Below are 20,090 nucleotides of genomic sequence, written 5' to 3'. Positions count from 1 at the left end.
TGAACATGGTGGGGCCCACAGACCTGAGCCCCAGAGAACCCCTATCTTCTGATGCCACTGGGTGGGAGACAAACGTCAGCATAGCTGCTCACAGCCAGCTGGAGTAGAGAAGCCCCATGGGTGCCTGGTGGGACATGGGCGCACAGAGACGCCCGGAAGCCAGCAGATTCAAGACCACCGCTCCCCACCACCACAGCTGCTTCTCCAAGCCCAGCTCCTGGCCTTAGAAATGCAGCCTGTGACTTGGGAGCACACAGCAGCGACCCCACGTGGGTTTCCACTGGTGAGCTGGCCAGCAGCTCTTAGTTTATGCAGAAGACTGCCCCCTGCAATGACCATTCAAAGATAAAACTACCTACTGGAGACAAAGGTCCAGTGTTTGGGGCTCGCCTGCCCTTCTCTTGACAAACACTTGGTGTGGGGTAATGGCCTGCTTCAGTAGCATGCTACCACGTCCAGCTGAGCGGGGAGGGCGGTGTGGATCTCAAGTGGACTGTGCCTACACCAGTACAACCCCACCTCGCAGCAGGAGGCCACCATGCTTCTCAGGGACCATCTGACCATGGTCAGCGAGGAGAGTCCCTGGCTGGACTCCCTGGTGACAGTCCTATTTCTGCTGAGGACGCGGGGTCCCAGGCAACACCGGAAGCCCAAGGTAGCAGCATCAAAGTGTCACCAAGGGCAATGCCACTGGCTTTACAGCACATACCCTTCCTTACCTGCGGCAAGTGCAACTGGAGCCCTTCGCTGGGGACAGGCTGGCGAGACGGTGTTTGGTCCAAGTGCATATTGAAGATAGTGGCCAGGGCAGACTGGGCAGCCCGGGCCTTGGCGAGCTTCTTGTTTCTTCCAGAGCCTTCGAAGAACTGACCGTCCACGACCACGGACATGACGAAGCTCTTGGCGTGGCTCTCCCCGCTCTCGGAGAGGAAGTCGTATTTGAGCCCTGGGCGCAGCTCATTCAAGATCATCACGGGGTTCTTCCCACTCGGGGGTGGGAACGGAGGGGGGATGGGCAGGGGGGGCTGGGCGAGGCTGGCAGGCACTGGGGACGCCGACAGGCTGAGGTCCCCGCTGGAGCTGAAAGAGTCGTCTCCGTTGGAACCCACATAGAAGGGCGGCTCTGACTTGTCCGGCGTCTCAAAGCCATTGAAGAGCGTGTCGGGGAAGTCGGCCTGGTCAGACGTGAAGTCGGCGTTCACAGTCAGGGTTCTGCCCATGGCCAGGTGGGCCTCGGAGGCATTGGGAAACTGAACAAAAGACCTCAAGGCCTTCTCGGCAGCGTGGAGTTTTGCCTTCTTCTTTGTGGGGCCAGACCCCTCAAACACCTGGCCATTCACCTCCACAGACATGACAAACAGCGGGGCGTGCACAGGCCCCGTCTGAGACAGCAGCATGTACTGTAAGCCAGGCTTGATCTCATTCAGCTGCATCAAGGCGTTCTTGGGCAGCACAGGCCCAGGAGTTTTCCTCCGCTTCTTCAGGCGGTACTTGGAGTGGCCATTACTGCCCTCCTCCAGGGACCGCTTCCGGCTGGTGCTGCCGCCGCCCCCGTTGGAGAGCTGTGTGCCCTCGCCAGGACCGGGTGCACTGCTGTCCCTGGGGGGCACGTTGTCCCGATTGCGGTTTTCCTTAACATCAGTGCTGCTGGAACCTGCGGTGCCCAGAAAGAGTAACTTACAACGCCTTCGTTGCAGGATCTTGTAAATGCAAAATTTATAGATTCCTTTATTTCTTTGTAACTGGGTAAGTGATGTGTGCGTATGCATTGCCTTGCTCATGCAAACACGAGGAACTATGTCTCAGCTCAAAGAACTCTCGGCCTCAGCTGAAATGAGTGATTTGAGGTTCGCTGCCTAGGAGCTACTCCCTCTGCTAGTTAGTACACAAACAGCTTCTGCGTGGAATACAGCCGTGTGCAGACACATACATTTTCTCTCAGCCTTCCCTGTCAAGGCCAAGTGTTCCCACACTGACCGCAGCATCTCTCAAAAGAGGAAGCACAATTTAAAACACACATTCCCAAGTTTGTGTCTAAGGTTTAAAGTATCAAATCAACACACGTGATTATTTGATTTAATTTATGAATTGGTCATAGAAACTGTCATTATGTAGAGTATTATGACTTAAAATTTTTTTAAGAATATGGCTTTAGGGGCTGGGAAGGTGGCTCAGTGGTAGAGCGCTTGCCTTGCATGCCTGAAGCCCTGGGTTCGATTCCTCAGCACCACATAAGCAAAAAGAAAAAAGCCGGAAGTGGCGCTGTGGCTCAAGTGGTAGAGCGCTAGCCTTGAGCTGAAGAGCTGAGGGACAGCGCCCAGGCCCAGAGTTCAGGCCCCACGACCGGACCAAAAAAAAAAAAATTAAAAAAAAAAAAAAAAGAATATGGCTTTACTTTTTAGTATTGATTTGATTTTTCATCGTATTTGGGAATATTTATGATAAAAATATATATAAGAGAAAAATACAGAATTGTAGGCTACAATTTCTTAACTTCATAAATGCATCTAAGTTTTTTGGCAGTAGGTGTTCTACTGCTGGTCTTTGCCTCCAGGGTCTGCCATGAATTGGTGACTTTGAAGTAATTCTTGGTTTTGGTGGTAGTAGGGTTTGAACTCAAGCCATATGCCTGGGTAGCAGCATGGCAGGCCAAGGCTACGTCCACAGTCTTTCACTTATTTCTTTAGTTATTTTTCAGATAGGCTGTCCTGTTGGTACTCAGGGCCAGCTTCAGTAGCATGCTACCGCATCCCGCTTATTAACTGAGAAAAGGTCTTACTAACTTTCGCCCAGATGGCTGTGAACCTCAATCCTCCCTAGCTGGGATTACAGGTTTGGGCTACCCTACCAAGCTTAAAATGATTTTTTTATCTTCCCTTTTAAAGATATTTCATGTTTAAAATTAATAAAGATAATTGGTAAAATAGACATCATTTTGATTTTTAAAAGGGGAAGTGAGGATGGGGGACAGAATCTATACCAGTCCCAGTTCCTGAGAGGCTCAGGCAGGAGGCTCAAGGGCTCCAAGCCAGCGTGAGCTTTGGGAGACTCTATCATCTCAAAAACAAAAAACAAACAAACAAAAACTATTTTATAAAAAGGAAGATATGAAAGCATTTACTCCTTCCTTTAGGTTGATTGAACAGTCTGAAAAAAAAAATTCCTTTTTCATCCGTTAGGCTTACAAGCCCTTCACATAAGGCTTAGGGTATCACAATGTTGTAAATGACTTACCAGTTGCTTCCAAATATTCACATAAATATTAAGCAAAATATTCTGTAAAATTGTGAACATGTGGTCTGATATGGTGGCTTTCGGGTCTATTTCTAGTGTGGGATGTACAAGCAGTTCTACTTATGCTAAATACACTGAAAACTCTGGAAGTGTTGTTTGTCAGTACAACCTACGAGAAAGGTCAATGTGGCTAAGACCCTGGGTCTTTGGTGTCTATCCGTGGGGTGAAGGATTGCGAATGTCCAAGGCCATGGCCATCCAGAGACAGCAATGATCACACTGGATGGACAAAGCCCATGGGAAACTTCTCCCTAACACACACACCACTTCTCCCAGCTGACAAAGTAGATGGAATGGACCCTAAATTTCCATTTATAACATCCTCCAGCAAAAGGCCGGTAGGTTACTCCTTTCGGTACTCCGGGAACAAAAGGTTAAAAAGAGCAGAGATGGAATGGAAAGATTAGTAAACGGACTGAGAACATTACATACTAGATATTGTTTACAGAATTACCAGCATAAAAAAATCACATTGTTATAAACATATTCCGGCATGCATTTAACCAAACATTTATGACTTCCAAATGCTTTCCTTTCAAACATAATAACCATCAGGACTGAATTGACAAATAGTTTTGAGAGTAGAAGAAAAACATGCTTCCTATAACATTTCACACTAATTCTCAGTTATTATTCATTTCAGAAGTACCATGTTACTGTTCATATTCTGTTTATTCAAAATGCTGCTAAGAAAAAGAAAATACTAAAACAAGGAACAGAGAGCCCTCTCACAGCTCTTTGGAGATATGTTTTCTCTCTGCACATCAGAAATGTGAAGTGAATCATAAAACTTTTTGCTGATTTCAAAATGATCAAAAGTGCAGGGCTGACAGATCCAGCAGCCAGTCCTTCTGTGACAATTGTTCTGGCAGTTTACCTTCCTAATGGCTGAGCTGCCAGGGGCTCGGAGAAGATGGCTGCAGCTGCAGGTGACAGACCTAGCCTGGGCAGGTGGCCTTGGGGACACCTGCAGCACCCTCAGGGGGGTCACTGGGCTGGCATACTGCAGTGTGTGACCGAGCCCACCCCCAGACCTCCTCGGCACCACAGCACCCCCTCCTCCCCCTCAGGCCTCTCAGGGTGCCACTGGCCTCTGGGTATCGATCAGATAAAGCAGGGCCAGCTGTGTGTGAAGTCATGGGTTCCAGTGGGACACAGGTGGGCATGTTCTTCCTGAGACACACGCCTATGTTAGCTAGAAAAGCGGAGTCTTCTGTGCCACTTCCCTGGCATGCGTGCTGCTGTCTGGGGTACTTGTGACCTGACTTATACACGTGCTCCCCGGACTGATGGTTAGCAGATGAGAAGTTAGCTCAGTGGGCTCCTCACAGTATCAAGGGAGAACGTCCATTCTCAAGGCCCTCCATCCCGGCAGCCCCAGGGAGGGGGTGTGTAGGAGGGGAGAGGGCCCAGAGTGCATGTTGGCCCACACTAGCCCGCAGTGTCATTCCAGGTTTTTAAGCTGAAGACCCTGTGCGCACCCTTCCCTCCAAATGCAGGAATCGCCACTGTCTTTGCAGGGTGCCTTGTATGTACCATCGTCCCAAACTGTACGTCCGCTGGGTCAGTCTCCAAGGCTTTCTTCATTTTGCATGACACGTTCAGAGTGTCACTCTAGCACCACGCTGTGACAGGGCTTCACATGCAGCTCTGTGAGGCACCTAGAGGTGTATTTCTGGAATAAAAATGGTGGCCCCATGACGATAACGAGGAATGAAAAATCTAGACAGGTGGCTGTAGGGAAAACGTCCACAGTAAATAGTCATGCCTACTAGAAAACACACATGCCACTGCCAACAGCCCATATCTCAGGAAATACCAAATTGGTCTCATTAGTCAAACTTACAAAACACTAAGAATTTAATGGGAAATTAGCTACATGATGCTACGTGATAGGCCTAGATCTTACTCATGTTCTCTTCATCGTCTATGTCCATGGCAAAGTACTTCTGAGGACTTGACTGGCGGAGGCTGCTTCTGTCTGAAAGACAGCAAGAGGACACTTACTGTGACTACCATGAGGGCATCTACTCTGTGGAACAATCTCAAAAGCACTGCAAATTAAAGGCAAAGATCATAAAACAGGAACATCAGTCTGCCAATGGGATGGGACCCTCTCTTCCCAGCAAGGACTCTTGCCTCAACTCTTGCATAGAGGATGGTGGTTGATTTGCAAAGAGTCACAACAAAGGAGGACGAAGGCCAATGCCAAGGACCCCACTCAACTCCAGGGAGCGGAAGGGCCTCAGAGGGTCTGAGCCAGGGATAGGGTGGCAATCCTCCCCTGCAAGGTGGCCCAAAGCTCACCAACCAGCCCAACAGCCCACCAGAGAACACAACAGTATTCAAACCTGTATGCCATCTGGTCTTAGTCCTGAGTACTCACAAGAAGAACAAGCCTCCTCAGTATCTCACCTGACACCATGCCGCCTGAAAGGATCATACAGGTAAGGCTGCGTGGACACGTGTAGTTGTCAAAACCTAACACAGTGTCTGAGACAGGCACAACTTACCTTCTGCTTGGCTAGAGAAAATCCAGGAAATAGCCAAAGAATGACTATCTAATTATTAATAAATTCAAGAGTTTCCTCTTCCTGAATATCCCTCTTCATAAATACTTCTCTTCCTAAATACTTTATAATACTGTACTAACAGAGTCTATAATGACAGTAGAAGAAAAAGAAGATTTTAAAGCCAATATTGCTTTGTGAACAAAATATTGTATTGTAAATTAAAAAAAGGTAATTTCATGGCTTCTAGGAAATGGTTACTAAATGTAAGTCTCATACATATTTCATCTGGCAGAATATCCATAGTTTTCACAACAGTCATTTGGATAGCCTATCTGTCTGTTAATGTAACCTCAGTATATGTCTGTCAAATGTATTAGTAAAAGGTTAAAAGAGTTGGGCACTGGTGGCTTACCCCTGAAATCCTAGATACTCCTAGCTGAGAGCTGAGCATTGTGGTCTGAAGCCAGTCCGCATAGGAAAGTCCATGAGACTCTTATCTTCAATTAAACACCCAAAAAGCAGGGTGCGGGGGAAGGGGGGAAAGGAGGGGACGGGTGGCTCAAGTAGTAGAAAACTAGCCTTAAACAAATGAAACCCTCAGGGACAGCACCTAGGCCCTGAGTTCAAGCCCTAAAACCAGCAAAGAAAGAAAGGAAGAAAGAAAGGAAGAAAGGAAGAAAGAAAGAAAGAAAGAAAGAAAGAAAGGAAGGAAGGAAGGAAGGAAGGAAGGAAGGAAGGAAGGAAGGAAGGAAGGAAGAAAAAGAAAGAAAGAGAAAGAAAGGAAGAAAGAAAGAAAGAAAGAAAAAAAGAAAGAAAGAAAGAAAGAAAGAAAGAAAGAAAGAAAGAAAGAAAGAAAGAAAGAAAGAAAGGAAAGAAAGAAAGAAAGAAAAAGAAAGAAAGAAAGGAAAGAAAGAGAAAGAGGAAAGAGAAAGGAAGGAAGAAAGAAAGAAAGGAAAGAAAGAAAGAAAAAAAAAGAAAGAAAGAAAGGAAAGAAAGAGAAAGAGGAAAGAGAAAGGAAGGAAGGAAAGAAAGAAAGAAAGAAAGAAAGAAAGAAAGAAAGAAAGAAAGAAAGAAAGAAAGAAAGAAAGAAAGAAAGAAGATCTCAACCAGGGAAGAAAAGGGCCACAGAAGTGATGTAAATTCACTAACTAGAAGAGTGGACAGGAGGAAAGTCTAGTGGTCTCAACACTCCCAATCAGATACAGCCAGTAAGAGCACGTTTTGGCTAAGGACAGACAAGCACAACACGTGGAACAGAGTACAGCCCAGTACAGCACTACACCGACCTGCTTGGCAACTACTTTACGGAGTTTTGAGAACAACCAGAGACAGCACAGCCCTGCACAGAAGTGGAGATCAACCACAGACAGCACAGCACAGAGGTGGAGATCAACCACAGACAGCACAGCCCTGCACAGAGGTGGAGATCAACCACAGACAGCACAGCCCTGCACAGAGGTGGAGATCAACCACAGACAGCCCTGCACAGAGGTGGAGATCAACCACAGACAGCCCTGCACAGAGGTGGAGATCAACCACAGACAGCACAGCACAGAGGTGGAGATCAACCACAGACAGCACAGCCCTGCACAGAGGTGGAGATCAACCACAGACAGCCCTGCACAGAGGTGAAGAACAACCAGAGACAGCACAGCCCTGCACAGAGGTGGAGATCAACCACAGACAGCACAGCACAGAGGTGGAGATCAACCACAGACAGCCCTGCACAGAGGTGAAGAACAACCAGAGACAGCACAGCCCTGCACAGAGGTGGAGATCAACCACAGACAGCACAGCACAGAGGTGGAGATCAACCACAGACAGCACAGCCCTGCACAGAGGTGGAGATCAACCACAGACAGCACAGCACAGAGGTGGAGATCAACCACAGACAGCACAGCACAGAGGTGGAGAACAACCAGAGACAGGACAGCTTTCAAGGGGTGCAAGAACTACTTGAGTCAGGACAGCCCTTAACAGATCACACAGGATTTGCGAGATCCAGGCTCAAAAGGGAACTTGACCTGGCCCTGCTCTACCCGAAGCCATCTTAAAATGGATCATGCAAAACACAGAGGTATGAATGTTGTAGAAAAATCTTGGGAGAAACCTTCAGGATCTAGTACTGTGTAAAGAGTTCTGCGACTTGGAACTTGTGCATGATGCAGGGAAGGGTAAGGCGGTAAACTGGACCTCTTCAAAAATAAACCCTTGCTCTGCAAAGACAGCCTGGGGGAAACTATGGATCCAGTACCACATACCCAACAACAATTGTAGTAAGATCAAAACAAGAGACAAGCAAAAGAGAAGAGACTGCACCACAACGGCCATGCCCATGGAACGAGCACAGCACAGACGCCCAACTCCTGCAAACCCAAGGAAGATGACATCAGATCCCCGGACACTCCTGCACACTGACGAGACTGGCTCAGGAAAGCCAGGGAGAAGCTAGGTGACCCCCCGGGGGGAGAGGCAGCTCCTGTGCCCTCTGCCCTCTGCTGGGGTGTGGAAGCACAGGATGAAAATGGGAAAGTCAAGTAGTGTGTTTAATTGTAGTTTTCTAAAACAAACCCAAGGCTACCAAGTGACCTCGTAGTTTTCACAGCGGGTTTTTATTCTGGGGAAGTAGAGAGAGCCAGGTCTACATCGCCATTATCGCTCACACTCCGGGACATCTACACTGTCTCAGAGGAGGCAGGGGCGCGCAGTGGGGTGAAGCTGAGTTTTCCACACATTTGCCCGCTGGCCCGCTGGGCTGGGAGGCGGCAGGGTCAAGGCTATGATGGAAGTCCAGTGGAAAATGCGGCGCTGCGTTTTAGGAATGCCAGCGGGAGCCACGAGCAGAGCGGGGCAGAGGCCAGCACGTGGCGTGTCTAAGGTCAACCCTGGTGGCAAAGCTCGCCACACAGAGCAGGCAGCCGCAGCACCTCACAGCCACGTCCACCCCGCGCAGGGATTTTCTCCAACTAAAGGAAAGCTTTGATAGCAATATTCAGGATAACTCCCTCAGTTTTCAAGATGCCTCCTTGGGCAGGAAGAGGTTAAGTGAAGACTGTGGCCCATGAGGGCACCAAGACCTCCAAGGAGCCAAGACCCATATTTAACGCATTTAACCAGCAGTGCTCAGCCACTCTTCTGACCTGCTTCATTATCAGGACTAGACGAGCTAATCCTAAGGTTAGACTTACAAAAGCCCGAACTGTAGGAGCAATTAGGTGGGGTGAGCACTCCAGGCTAGTCACAAGGCCAGGGCCTGCATGGCTGCCCAGCGGCCATCAGAGCAGAGCCCTCTCAGAAACAGCTTAGCACAGGTGGCGTGTTTAGTCGAGGACCTCTGAAAGTGCTCTTTATCGCACCCACCCTGGATCCTGAGTGACCCCACAGAAAAGCTGGCCGCGGCCAGCCCAGGTCCGCTTACCTGCATGGCTCTGCCCTCACGCCAAGTGTTCTATTTCGAACTCAAAGAGTATGATTATAACCTCAGTGCTTCAGTTTTTTAATTGCAGGGGGGAGGGAGAAAAGTTCTTATGATTTTGTATTTTTCTGATATTTCATGTTACAAAATAACTTATATAAGCGTAACATCTCTACCAACCTCCGATGTTCCTGCCTCGGCAGGACTCCCTTCTTCCCTCCCCCCCTTAACAAAGCAAACACAGATACTTCCTGGAAGATACCTCATACTTCACACCCCTGTCTATGCATATAAAAGCACAATTCATCATAGCCAAACTGTGGAGTCAGCCTGGGAGTCTGCCCACTGATGAAAGGATACAGGAAATGTGGTATATATAACAATGGATATTATTCAGCCATAGAGAAGAACGAACTTCTGTTGTTTACAGGAAAGTGGATGGAATGCAAAATCAGCACATGAAGTGAAATGGCCAGAGAACGACAATGTCAGATGCTCTCTCACATTTAGACCTAAAGAAGGAACGACAAAAGTGCAAAATGAAGTTTGATTTGGGTGTGGGAACCAGCAGGAAGGGGTAAAGGAGGGGTAAGTATGATGCAGGTACTTCAAGTGTGAAAACAGAGGGATGAAATGCATTAAAAACTTGTTTAAAGCGAGGGGGACTAAGACAACAATGAGTGAATTTGGCTTAAGTGCCTGATACTCATGTGTGGAAATGCCATAATAAAACCCATGTATACAATTAATGTACACAATAAAAAAAGAAAATCAGGATGCACTAGAACTTGAATATTCTCTATTATGCTGGTGAAAGGCTATCTTTGGCTCCACTAAATATTTATAGGTTCAGAATGTGAACACAAGCTAGGGGCCTGTCATCCTAGCACTCAGGAGGCTGAGGTCTGAGGATCGCGGTTCCAAGCCAGCCCAGGCAGGCAAGTCTATGAGATCCTTATCTCAAATTAACCACCAAAAAGCCAGAACTGAAGCTGTGGCAGAACATTAACTTTGAGCCCCAGGAATGATGCATATACACACAAGTCGTGAAGACAACGAATAAGCATGTTTAAACCATTAACAATAATTATTGAATTTAACCCTTTCACCAAGAAAGGATGATTTTTAGAGAAGTGTTATATGTTCTTTATGACTGTTAATGGTTTTATTTTAAATAGCTATTAAGCGACAGATTTGAAAACAGGAATAAACTGGCAGTGAGCTGAAGGAGAGATCATTTTGAAGCCAACGTTTTTTTTAAAAGACAAATTGGTTGCCTATTTATTTAAAACAGGACTGATGTCTACCATCCTCCAGGAGCCCCAACAGCGTGATGGAGCACATGAGGATGTGAACTCTGCTACACAAATAATCTCACTACGGGTTTCAAAAATACTCCTCTACAATGAGCCACTTCCTGCTCCTGGGAGTCTGTGGCCAGCTGACCTTTGAGGATTTTACACACTGAGTGGTTGTGCAAGCACATTATGTGCAAAGCATCTCACAAACCTGGTGTCGCTAGTGAAATGCACTAGAGACTGCTGCTCAGCAGCCAGTACTGAAGTGAAGGGGCTAGGGAACGGGAGAGGAAAGGGCAGCCAGGCAACGGCCAGGGCACAGGCAGCAGCCACGTCGAGATGGCACAGGCCATTACAACACCTGGTAAGGACAAGATCGCAGAAATGTGGGAGGAATGAGCCCCATGAGTTCCCTTACCACAAGCAAAGTGTCCAGCAAAACCACACCCTGTGCGCCGGGCGTCGGTGGCTCACATCCTGCCATCCTAGCTACTCAGGAAGCTGAGATCTGAGGACCGTGGTCCAAAGCCAGCACAGGCAGAAAAATTTGTGAGACTCTTATCTCCAATTAACTACCAGAAAACCTGAAGTGGCGCTGTGGCCCAAGTGGCAGAGTGTGTGCCTTGAGCTGAATCGTTCAGGGACAGCACCCAAGCCCAGAGTTTAAGCTCCACAACCGACAAACAAAAAACAAAAAACAAAAACCACACATGTGGTTTTGGACCTGTAAGCTCTGTAAGTTCAAAAGCTTTAGTTACACTGGCTAGAAGAGGTGAGAGTATCTGCCTGTCACAGAAAGTGGGAAATGTTTTCTTTCCTCTGTTAAGGGACATGAGTGCCATGCGAGGGTCGCTGACCACTGGGCACTGTGGTCCGAGGGTTGGTGAGTGGGTGAGGGGCACAAAGGGAGAGCCCACACCGCACCTGGTCCAGCGAGGCCCTCAGCCTCCTTGCCCTGATGTGACCAGTGACAGCACACCTTCCCCTACACACCCCTGTGGCGTGCAGGCCGGCGAGCAGGCCTTCAGAATTTGGCAATGGGACATTGCCCACCCTCCTGATGCCGCTACCATGATCTGTCCAGCAAGAGGCCAGGCCAACACAAGCACTGGTCCCACTTCTTGATGTCCCTGTCTGGTGTTGCTTCTCGTGGCACATAAGGTCCCTAATCTCACCAGAAATGACCAATAGCCACTGCAACGGTGTTGACCACAGCCAGCAGATGCAGGCAAACCGTCCCTGCCACATACTTGGTCTTCAAGAGAATTAAAGTAATCTGAACAGAAACATATGCAAGTTGTACGTCATCCTGCTTTCTGTTACCCTCTGGTGCACATCTGCTGGGATCTTACACCTAATCGTAAAATTATCACCCAAGAGGGGCAATGTAGCAGAGTCCGATTTGCAGAAATTAACAAAGATGTAAAGACCAGAGTCAGCATGTTTTCTCAAGACAGAACATTTACCATAACCGGGTGATTAGCAGAAAATAAACCTCTATTTTTATGATTAAAAACCCCATAATGGTATAAATTAAAGACACATCCCAAGGATTTTTTTAATAAATGAGAATACTGGGCACATAAAATCCAGACTATTCTACTGAGGCTTAATTAACTCTCCTCCTCGCTGCAATGACTAAACAGAATGAAGCCTCTAGGACTATTCCTAACAACGCCATAGTTACCGCTAGCAGCACAGGGCAACTGCAGGAGGTGGACTGGAAGGAAACAGCCCTGAGTGCTACACGTCCGGATGGAGTCATGAGATGCAACGGCGACACTGAAGGCATCTTCAGGCCCTGCAGGGTCCGTGAGAAGAAGCCACCTGCACACTCCACACACCACTACAGCCAGTCCACCCACTGCTCCAGGCCTGCAGGGAGAGGTGACAGACGCTCCCATGCAGGAGCCCGGCTCAGCGGGTCCCAGCACCTCATCCCGGGGGCTCTGGATATGTGCCATGCCAGTGACTTCCGCGAGGGACTCTGGGTACCCCTGGGGTGCCAGGCAGCCCTTCCGGCTGAGCCCAGTGGGGAGGGCTCCCTGAAAGCAATGCCACTCTCCTTTGCTCAGCTTTCTAACAATGGCTGGAATCAAGCATACAGAGACGTACCCAGTTAAAAAGTGACAGATGAACATGAGCCAAATTCATAGAGGAAAAGATGCAAGTGGGCTTTAACAAGCTTACTTTTAGTTTTCTCTCATTCTCCAGGAAGCAAAGAACAATGCCAGTTTCCAAACTGTCAGCAAGGGTGGAAGGGAGGAAAGGAGGAAGGAGGATAGGTAGAAGGGTGGCCGGCAGGGGAGAGAAAGAGAGACAGAGAGAAGAATGGAAGTCCTAAGCTGGCTGAGGTCCAGGGAGGCTTGCTGAGTGGTGAGCAGTTGCCTGCGTGTGTGCGTGTGCGTGTGCATGTGTGTGTGTGTGTGTGTGTGTGTGTGTGTGTGTGTGTGTGTGTGTGTGTGTGTGTGTGTGTGTGTGTGTGTGTGTGTGTGTGTGTGTGTGTGTGTGTGTGTGTGTGTGTGTGTGTGTGTATCATCCTCCAAGGCAGGAGCCAGCCTAAGTCACTTCTGGTCATCAATACATAAAATGCAAAGCCTAAAACAGTCACTCAACTTCCAATTCAAATCCAGTACTAGGGTTGGAAGGAAATTTCTGTCTTTGTTCATACTCAAAGATTCAGCTACAACCATTACGATCTTTGCTTTTTCATAGTTTATTTTGTGCCTGTATGTCCTAATTATTGCAAAGAAGAATCCACTCACCCATGCAGCCATCTTTCCTAGGCCTTCCTTCTACACACAGGTGGGTCTCAGAACTCCAGACACAATCTGCAGAGATCACAGAACAACTCAGCCTGCACAAGCTGCCTCTGCAGCTCATCCACCAGCCAGCGTAGCCTTGCATTTCAGCGTCCCAGAGAACCCCACACCCTGCACATCCAGCGGCTGGCCGCAGGCCTGGGCTGCACAGGGGACACCATGGAAGGTGCAATAGCTCAGGTTGCTTTGGGGACAAAGATGAAGGAGATGGCATCAGACCCCCTGCATGGGGACATCAGACACACAGAACGAGTCTGCGGGTGTACGTGGACGGAGGTTTCTATACTCTGATACAATTCAGCAAAATTGAGGCATTTATTGTATCATGTTATCACTATTTAAAGTTCTAAAAATGTCAACTTTATACCTAAGGTTAAATTACTTTCAGATGGCTCCTGCACTCCTATGTTCCATCTAGCCATGTTCCTCTGGAGGACTCTGGCAGCAATGAACTCTGAAGGATGAATGACAGCAATGGCAGGAGAGCACCCCCAAGGGAAGGGTCAGGGAGGAAGCCACTCCAGCCTGCCAGGGCTCTGTGCCCACAGTTGGTGTCTGGGTGATTTCACCTGCACTCTCCCGAATAGATGTTTCACTATGGTCACCGTGTGCTTGGGTGGGTCCTAGATTCCACACATGGAGAACACAGACAGACTGGTAGCTGCAATCAGGGTGGCCCAGGTCTGGACTCTGGGCTGATGTGTCAGGTGAGGACACAGGTTCATCACCCATGGGAAATGTCGCACTCTTCACGGCGTGCACCTCTGCTTCCAGGTTGGCTCATTAAACTTACCATGTGCTCCTCTGAATTCTCTGCCCTTTCTACTGCTGACAGAAAGAGAGGCAACTCCAGGTGAATCTAGAGCTTTTTATTAAGGAAAAGGGAGCTACAGAGCAAGGAAGCCGGGGCTCCTGGGCACCGTGAGGGTCAGCTGTCACGGAGCACTGGACTTGCCTCTCACATGGCTGCTGGCCACCTCGAGCCCCGCCCACTGAGTCCACACATGTGCACTGCGCTTCTAAACACAGGCCCACAGGGATCTACATCCCCTCCTCCCACTTCTCAGCATGGTAGAACCCGTGTGCCACACCAAGAAAGGTATGCACATCCTGAAGCATGAGAGAAAACACAAGATCCTCCCAAAGGAGGACAAGATTCCACAAGATAGCTTTTCTATAGTCGTCCTCTGCCCTGTAGGGTACTGGATACTGGGTAACCATACATATTCAAGACTGTCCATGCTCGCTCTAACTTAGCCTAATTAAACACCATTTACTTAAAACTTACACTTTATTTTCTAGAGTCAGGAAAAAAAACAACCATGTAAACCATATTTTCAGTATTAACCGATGAGTAGACTAAGAGCTGCAATTTATTCTGGATCTACTTTTCCATTTAAAGTTTCACAAATCATTTCTGCATGCTTGCTTTTGGATTTCAACTCCTGGCCTGAAATGCTCTGCCTGTCCCTGGACTGCACCCTCTGGCTGAGAGGAGTCTGGGTCCTGCAGCAGGGTCTTTGCTGGTGCTGAGACGCCCATGGACACCAATTCATAAGATGTACTATGTCTATCATAATAACTTCCAGGAAGTCTGAGCCCTCTGTCCACAACTGCTGCTGTTTACTGGGGGTCAGCAGCTCTCTATATTAGGGCTCCTCTCCTGGAAGGCATTCCAAAACTGTCTTCCACTCTAACTAGCGCCTGGGGAGTTCCACTTCTGCTCAAACATAAAACAACAATCACATAAATCCATTTTTCATTCTCCTGTTACCCAACAGGATTTCACATGACCCATTCCAAAGAAAACTTCAAGCCTGAAAGTTGGGAGTCATATCTCTGGTACTGACATCCCATTACTATACCTGTGCACTGGGTGCTTGAGTCACTGTTGCCAGCATGCAGAAGTTGGTTAGATGGATGGATGGATGGATGGATGGATGGATGGATGGATGGATGGATGGATGGATGGATAATGGATAAATGGATGGATAGATAGATATGTAATGGATGAATGGTGGGTGTATGGATGAGTGGATGATGAGTAGATGGGTGAAAGGCTGATGGATGGAGGGATAAATGGTGAATGGAGAAGTGAAATAGATGATGAATAGTACATGGAAAGATGGAAGGGCTAATGGAGTATAATGAATGGATGATGGCGATAAATGATCCATAGGTGTGAGGATGGACAGATGGATGGATAATGGATGAATAGGTGATTAGATGGATGGGTGGATGGACAATGGATAGAAGGATGAACAGATGATGGATCAACAAATGAATGGACGAATGGATGGACAGATGGACAGGTGAGTAGGTAAATGGTTGCTGGGTGGGTGAAAGGACTGACAGATGATAGATGAGTAGATGGAAGATGGACAGATACGTGGATGATGTATGGGCAGATGGATAATGTGTGAATGAGTGGCTATCTGATGTATAGAAAGGCAGATAGACAGAGGATACTGAATGAGGGCAGGTGGATAGGTGGATGGGTGGATGGACAGGTGGGTGTACAGACACATGTATACAGACACCTCTACCTCCAGGAGCCATGTGCTATGAATCTCACATGGGGGCATTCTCTGCAAATGTTAGCGTGACAGCTGGGCCCAGAAAGGCCGCCAGGTGTCAGACTGCTTGGACCAGGCTGTGGCCCGCTCGCTGCCTGTCTCCCTCCACCTTAGGAAAGATCCCATCTCACCAGCACAGCAGTCAGACGGCTCAAGCCTCCACAGGTCTGACAGTCCTGGTTTACATCTCTACCTGAAAATGGTGCAGGGGGGAGGCAGGCTTCAACCACAGCACAGCCAGGCCCCTGCCCGAGGACGGTACAGACTGGGTGTCCTCACCGGTGTCAAGAGTCCTCAAGGGGACCCCTGGGGCCTTACTCATACAGTGTGGCGGGTGGTAGGGCAAAGTGAAGAGGCATTTCTGCATTTCACCCCACCTGCACCTGCACCCCTGCACCTGGGTAGCCCTCGAGTTAACAGCAGTACTGTGCAGGGATGAAGGCACCGAGGCATGTCACACAACCATTGGGGACCGGCTGGGGCAGGGATGTCCCTAAGTGAGTTCTAACTGCCCCAACAACCTGACCAAGCTACAGCCAGTGCCAGGGCGGCAGGTATCCCTGCCAGTGCTGAGCACACACTATCCCCCAGAGCATGTTCTGATGAGTGAGAGGCCCAGCCTGAGCCTCACAAGGCCAGTCAGTGTGCTGGGGGGAGGGGGGGTACGCGGCACTGAACGGGGAGCCCAGGAGTGAGGGGAAGTAATAGAAATATATTGCTGCAACTTGCCCTGCACTGCTTGAACAAAGAATTAACACATAAAAGGCACACACTGCTCCAGGGTTAAACACAAAGGAACCACAATTCACTGCACGTGCTTTGTAGCAACTTAAGAGTTACAGAAGAGATCACACTTCAACTTCAGGAGGTGTAAACAAGAGGTTTTTCTCTTTTTTGCTGCTTTTGTTTTCTTTCCTTTTTGTTCTGTATGTTCATTTACCGATCTTTAGGAATGTAAGGAATGGAGGGACAAGGATAAATGCAACAATGGGACTCACTGGACACTATGTTGAAAATGAACGATATAACATGTGGGTGGGATAGTGGGATGGGAGGGAAAAGCCAGCAGCGAGGGAAAAGGTGATGCTATCAGAAAAGAAATGTGCTCGGGGCTGGGGGTTTAGCCCAGCAGAGGGGCGCCCACCTGGCACACGCAAGGCCCTGGGTTCGGTCCTCAGCCCTGGAGAAAAAAAAAGAAAAGAAAAGAAAAGAAATACGCTCTTTACCTGACTTACATAACTGCAACCCTTCTGTACATCACCTTTACAATAACAATTAAAAAAAATCAAAAAGGAGATCATGCTTCAGTTTGTGGTAAAAGGGATGGCTGTAATTTGAAGGGCATTTTTATTAGCTTCAGACAGGGCATATTAGAAACCAAGAACAATACTGCACACCCAGATACATGCTTGGTAATGCTCACTGAAGGAGGACGGGGGACACACACCCTTCCTAGGTCGGCGCTTACCACAGAAGCTGTGGCCCGTGTCTGGAGCATCTCCTGCCGTGGAAGAGGGCTCTGGGGTGTGGGAAGGAAGAGGTCTCAGGAGCTGGAGCTGCTGTGAGCTCCCACAGAAGAAGGGCAGAGGTAATCCTGAACTTCCCAACATCCACCCAGCTTACACATCGGATGACGGAAGTTCTCAGAAAAGGGGTGGCATAGTTAAGCTTAGGGTCTTGGATGAGCATTTTCTATAGTTCTTGCTGCTGTTTTCCTACTGACCATCTTCAGTACATTCTGCCTTCCAAAGCCTGAAGCATGGGTGACGGTGTGAGAACCTAGCTCTTCTGGGAGAGTGGTCAGTCTGTAGGGCAGCGCCAAAGACTGCGTGTCCCGAGGAGCGTGCCCTTCTTCCTGGAGTCCTACCTCTCTGCAGATGGTCTAAGAACGAGGATGTCCTCACCCCACTAGACACTCTCTTTGTCATATTTAGTAAATTCCACTAAGACTGCTGACTCTGACATTAATTTCTTCCTCCTCCTTCTAGGAAGCACAGTTAAATACAGTGGCTTCTTTTATTTCCTGACAGGGGACCATGTCCCACTGCAGGATATCCTGAAGAGCCTGTCATGGAGACAGGGCGGGTCCTGGTCCTATCAGGGGTGGTGTCCACAGAGGCAGTGAGACCTGGTTGCAAGCTGGCTTGCCCCAGGCTAGAAGCAGCTTTTCACCCAGACATTTACCTTCACTTCAGATTATACGAAGAAAGCAACAGAGACAGCTTTAAAAGGAATGCTTCCCCTGGAAAAACCACAGGGTTGCAAGCATTAGTTTTAGATTAGTTGTGAATCTAGTTTTAAGGAAAAATAGATATTTTAATGTATTAAAACATTAAGTTGAAATAAGGGCTAAAATTAACCTGGGTATTAATTCATTTTCAAGGGAAAATCATTCCGCCATGGGTGCTACAGTCTCACGTCTCAGTATCAAGAGCAGATTTAGGCAGAGCGGCAGCGAAAGATAATCATTAAAATCTTCTAGCAAGAGAAGAAACCTTAAGACACTACAAACTTCTACGGCTGCACAAGCATCTTTCCTAAGGTTTCCTCCAGACAGATTCTGCTCCTGCTCACAGACGTGCTTCCAAGTCCCTTCTGAAAGCCGGCCCCGTTCAAATTCCGAAACATGCCAGCAGAACAGAGAGGCCTTGAGCAGGGAGGCAAGCGGCCCGAGACAGAGACACAAAGCAGTCTGCCCCAGAAAGCACTTCTGCAAGGCCTGCAAAGTCCCTCACCTCCTCGGACAACAAAAGCTGAACGAATTACCTCTCCTCTCAGAGCGCCTCTTGCGCCTTCTTTTGTAGCGACGCCCCCCGACGCTGAAGAAGGCCCCCATGCTCAGAGCTCCCAAGCCGAGCGACACCGCACAGGCTGACGAGTGGCTGCCAGCCCCGGCCAGTGCCAGGCTCATCCTGTGTTCCTCAGTCACTCGGCAGTAACGCAGCGGACTGCTTCAGCGCAGGCAGCTGGGACAAGAGCCACCCTGCCGGCAGGCCATAAGCGACCCACCGCTCCTCTGCCTGGGGCTCGTGCATCAAACTGCAGAAGTAGGCAGAATTAGGTTGCACGGGGCCCGAACACACAACGACTTCCTACACCACCCAGAAAGTGGCATGTGACAGTTAACCCTCCAATGCAGACACAAAGCACCGCCAGAGAGAGAAGTGCCATGCCTGCAAATCTTCCTTCTGAGAAACAGATAGCCTATCCAAGTCCTGTTCACAGAAGTCCCTGAAACAATGAAAGGAAACCATCAATAGGAGCACAGCTGAGAAATGAAGCTGCAGACAGTCACAGGTGACCGCAGAAGGTGGAACACTGGTCACTCAGGGAGTGCACACAAGGCAGGTGCACGGTAAGGACATTCTGTTGAGTTCTAGGAGGAAAACACCTGGCACCTGCAAGCACCGCCCCCGAAAGTCATTTATGGGTGCTGGAGAGTGGGGTACACATATGCTCTCTATGCCAGGCTCTTGAGGGCAGAGGTGAGAGCCAGCTCCTTTGAACTTTCCAGTACACCCAGCACACTCTGACCACCAGGCGCCTCCTGTGTGCATGTGTGCAAAGATGCACACAGACATGCACACGTGTGCACAGCACACAGCGCCTCTGTCACTCAGGATCTAGCATTCACTGCTGGCACAGTAAAGCCCACAGCCCTTGGGGTTCTCAGGTCCAGATACACACTGAGCTGGAGCAGGCCCCCCGCAATCCGGCCGGCAGGGAGACCGACACCAATGCTCTGCAGCAGCTCTCGGCGGAGGATGTGACCGAAGGAAGTGTGCAGGTAACTAACAAGCCAATCAAATCCTCTCCCACCCCCTGCATCACCTTGCGCAAGGAGACACCCCCTCTGGCAGCACCCAGCATCCAGGTTCCTACAGGCTGCACACACAGCACAGTACTTACGACAGCCACACACAGAACCCAAGGACTTTGGCCATGGTAAGGAACTCGTTTTTTAAGAGCTGTGTGTGTAAATAGCTGGGTGTAGTGGTTTTTAGAATCCTAGCTGAAACTCAGAAGATCACAGTTCAAGGCCAGCTAGGGCAATAAAGTTCTTGAGACCCCTTGCAACCAATAGGCTCACACCTGCCTTTATGGGAGGCTGAGATGCGAAGGATCAAGTTCTAGTCCAGCCCAGCAGAAAAGTCCACGAGACTCCAGCTCAA

General features: G+C 48.8%; 1 protein-coding gene across 11 annotated transcripts in view; it reads right to left on the bottom strand.

Moving 5' to 3' along the window:
• The window catches only part of Adarb1 (adenosine deaminase RNA specific B1), a 130,936-nt gene that overhangs the window by 29,383 nt on the left and 81,463 nt on the right, over positions 1-20,090 (bottom strand). For 6 of the 11 annotated variants that reach the window (XM_070030822.1, XM_070030830.1, XM_070030825.1 and 3 more), the window contains exons 3-5: positions 13,286-13,351; positions 5,204-5,275; positions 720-1,654 (exon numbers count right to left, since the gene is read on the bottom strand). In XM_070030822.1, coding sequence (XP_069886923.1) covers positions 720-1,654; positions 5,204-5,275; positions 13,286-13,289 — 1,011 coding nt within the window. In that variant the 5' untranslated portion in view covers positions 13,290-13,351. Of the gene's footprint in view, positions 1-719; positions 5,029-5,203; positions 5,276-13,285; positions 13,352-20,090 lie in introns of those variants that run through there. The other 5 variants (XM_070030828.1, XM_070030820.1, XM_070030821.1 and 2 more) reach the window with 5 other exon arrangements.

The sequence above is a fragment of the Dipodomys merriami genome, unplaced genomic scaffold (assembly GCF_024711535.1).
Source record: "Dipodomys merriami isolate MVZ:Mamm:240054 unplaced genomic scaffold, mDipMer1.0.p SCAF_2, whole genome shotgun sequence".
Classification (NCBI taxonomy): domain Eukaryota; kingdom Metazoa; phylum Chordata; class Mammalia; order Rodentia; family Heteromyidae; genus Dipodomys; species Dipodomys merriami.
This window is presented reverse-complemented; position numbering and strand designations above follow the sequence as displayed.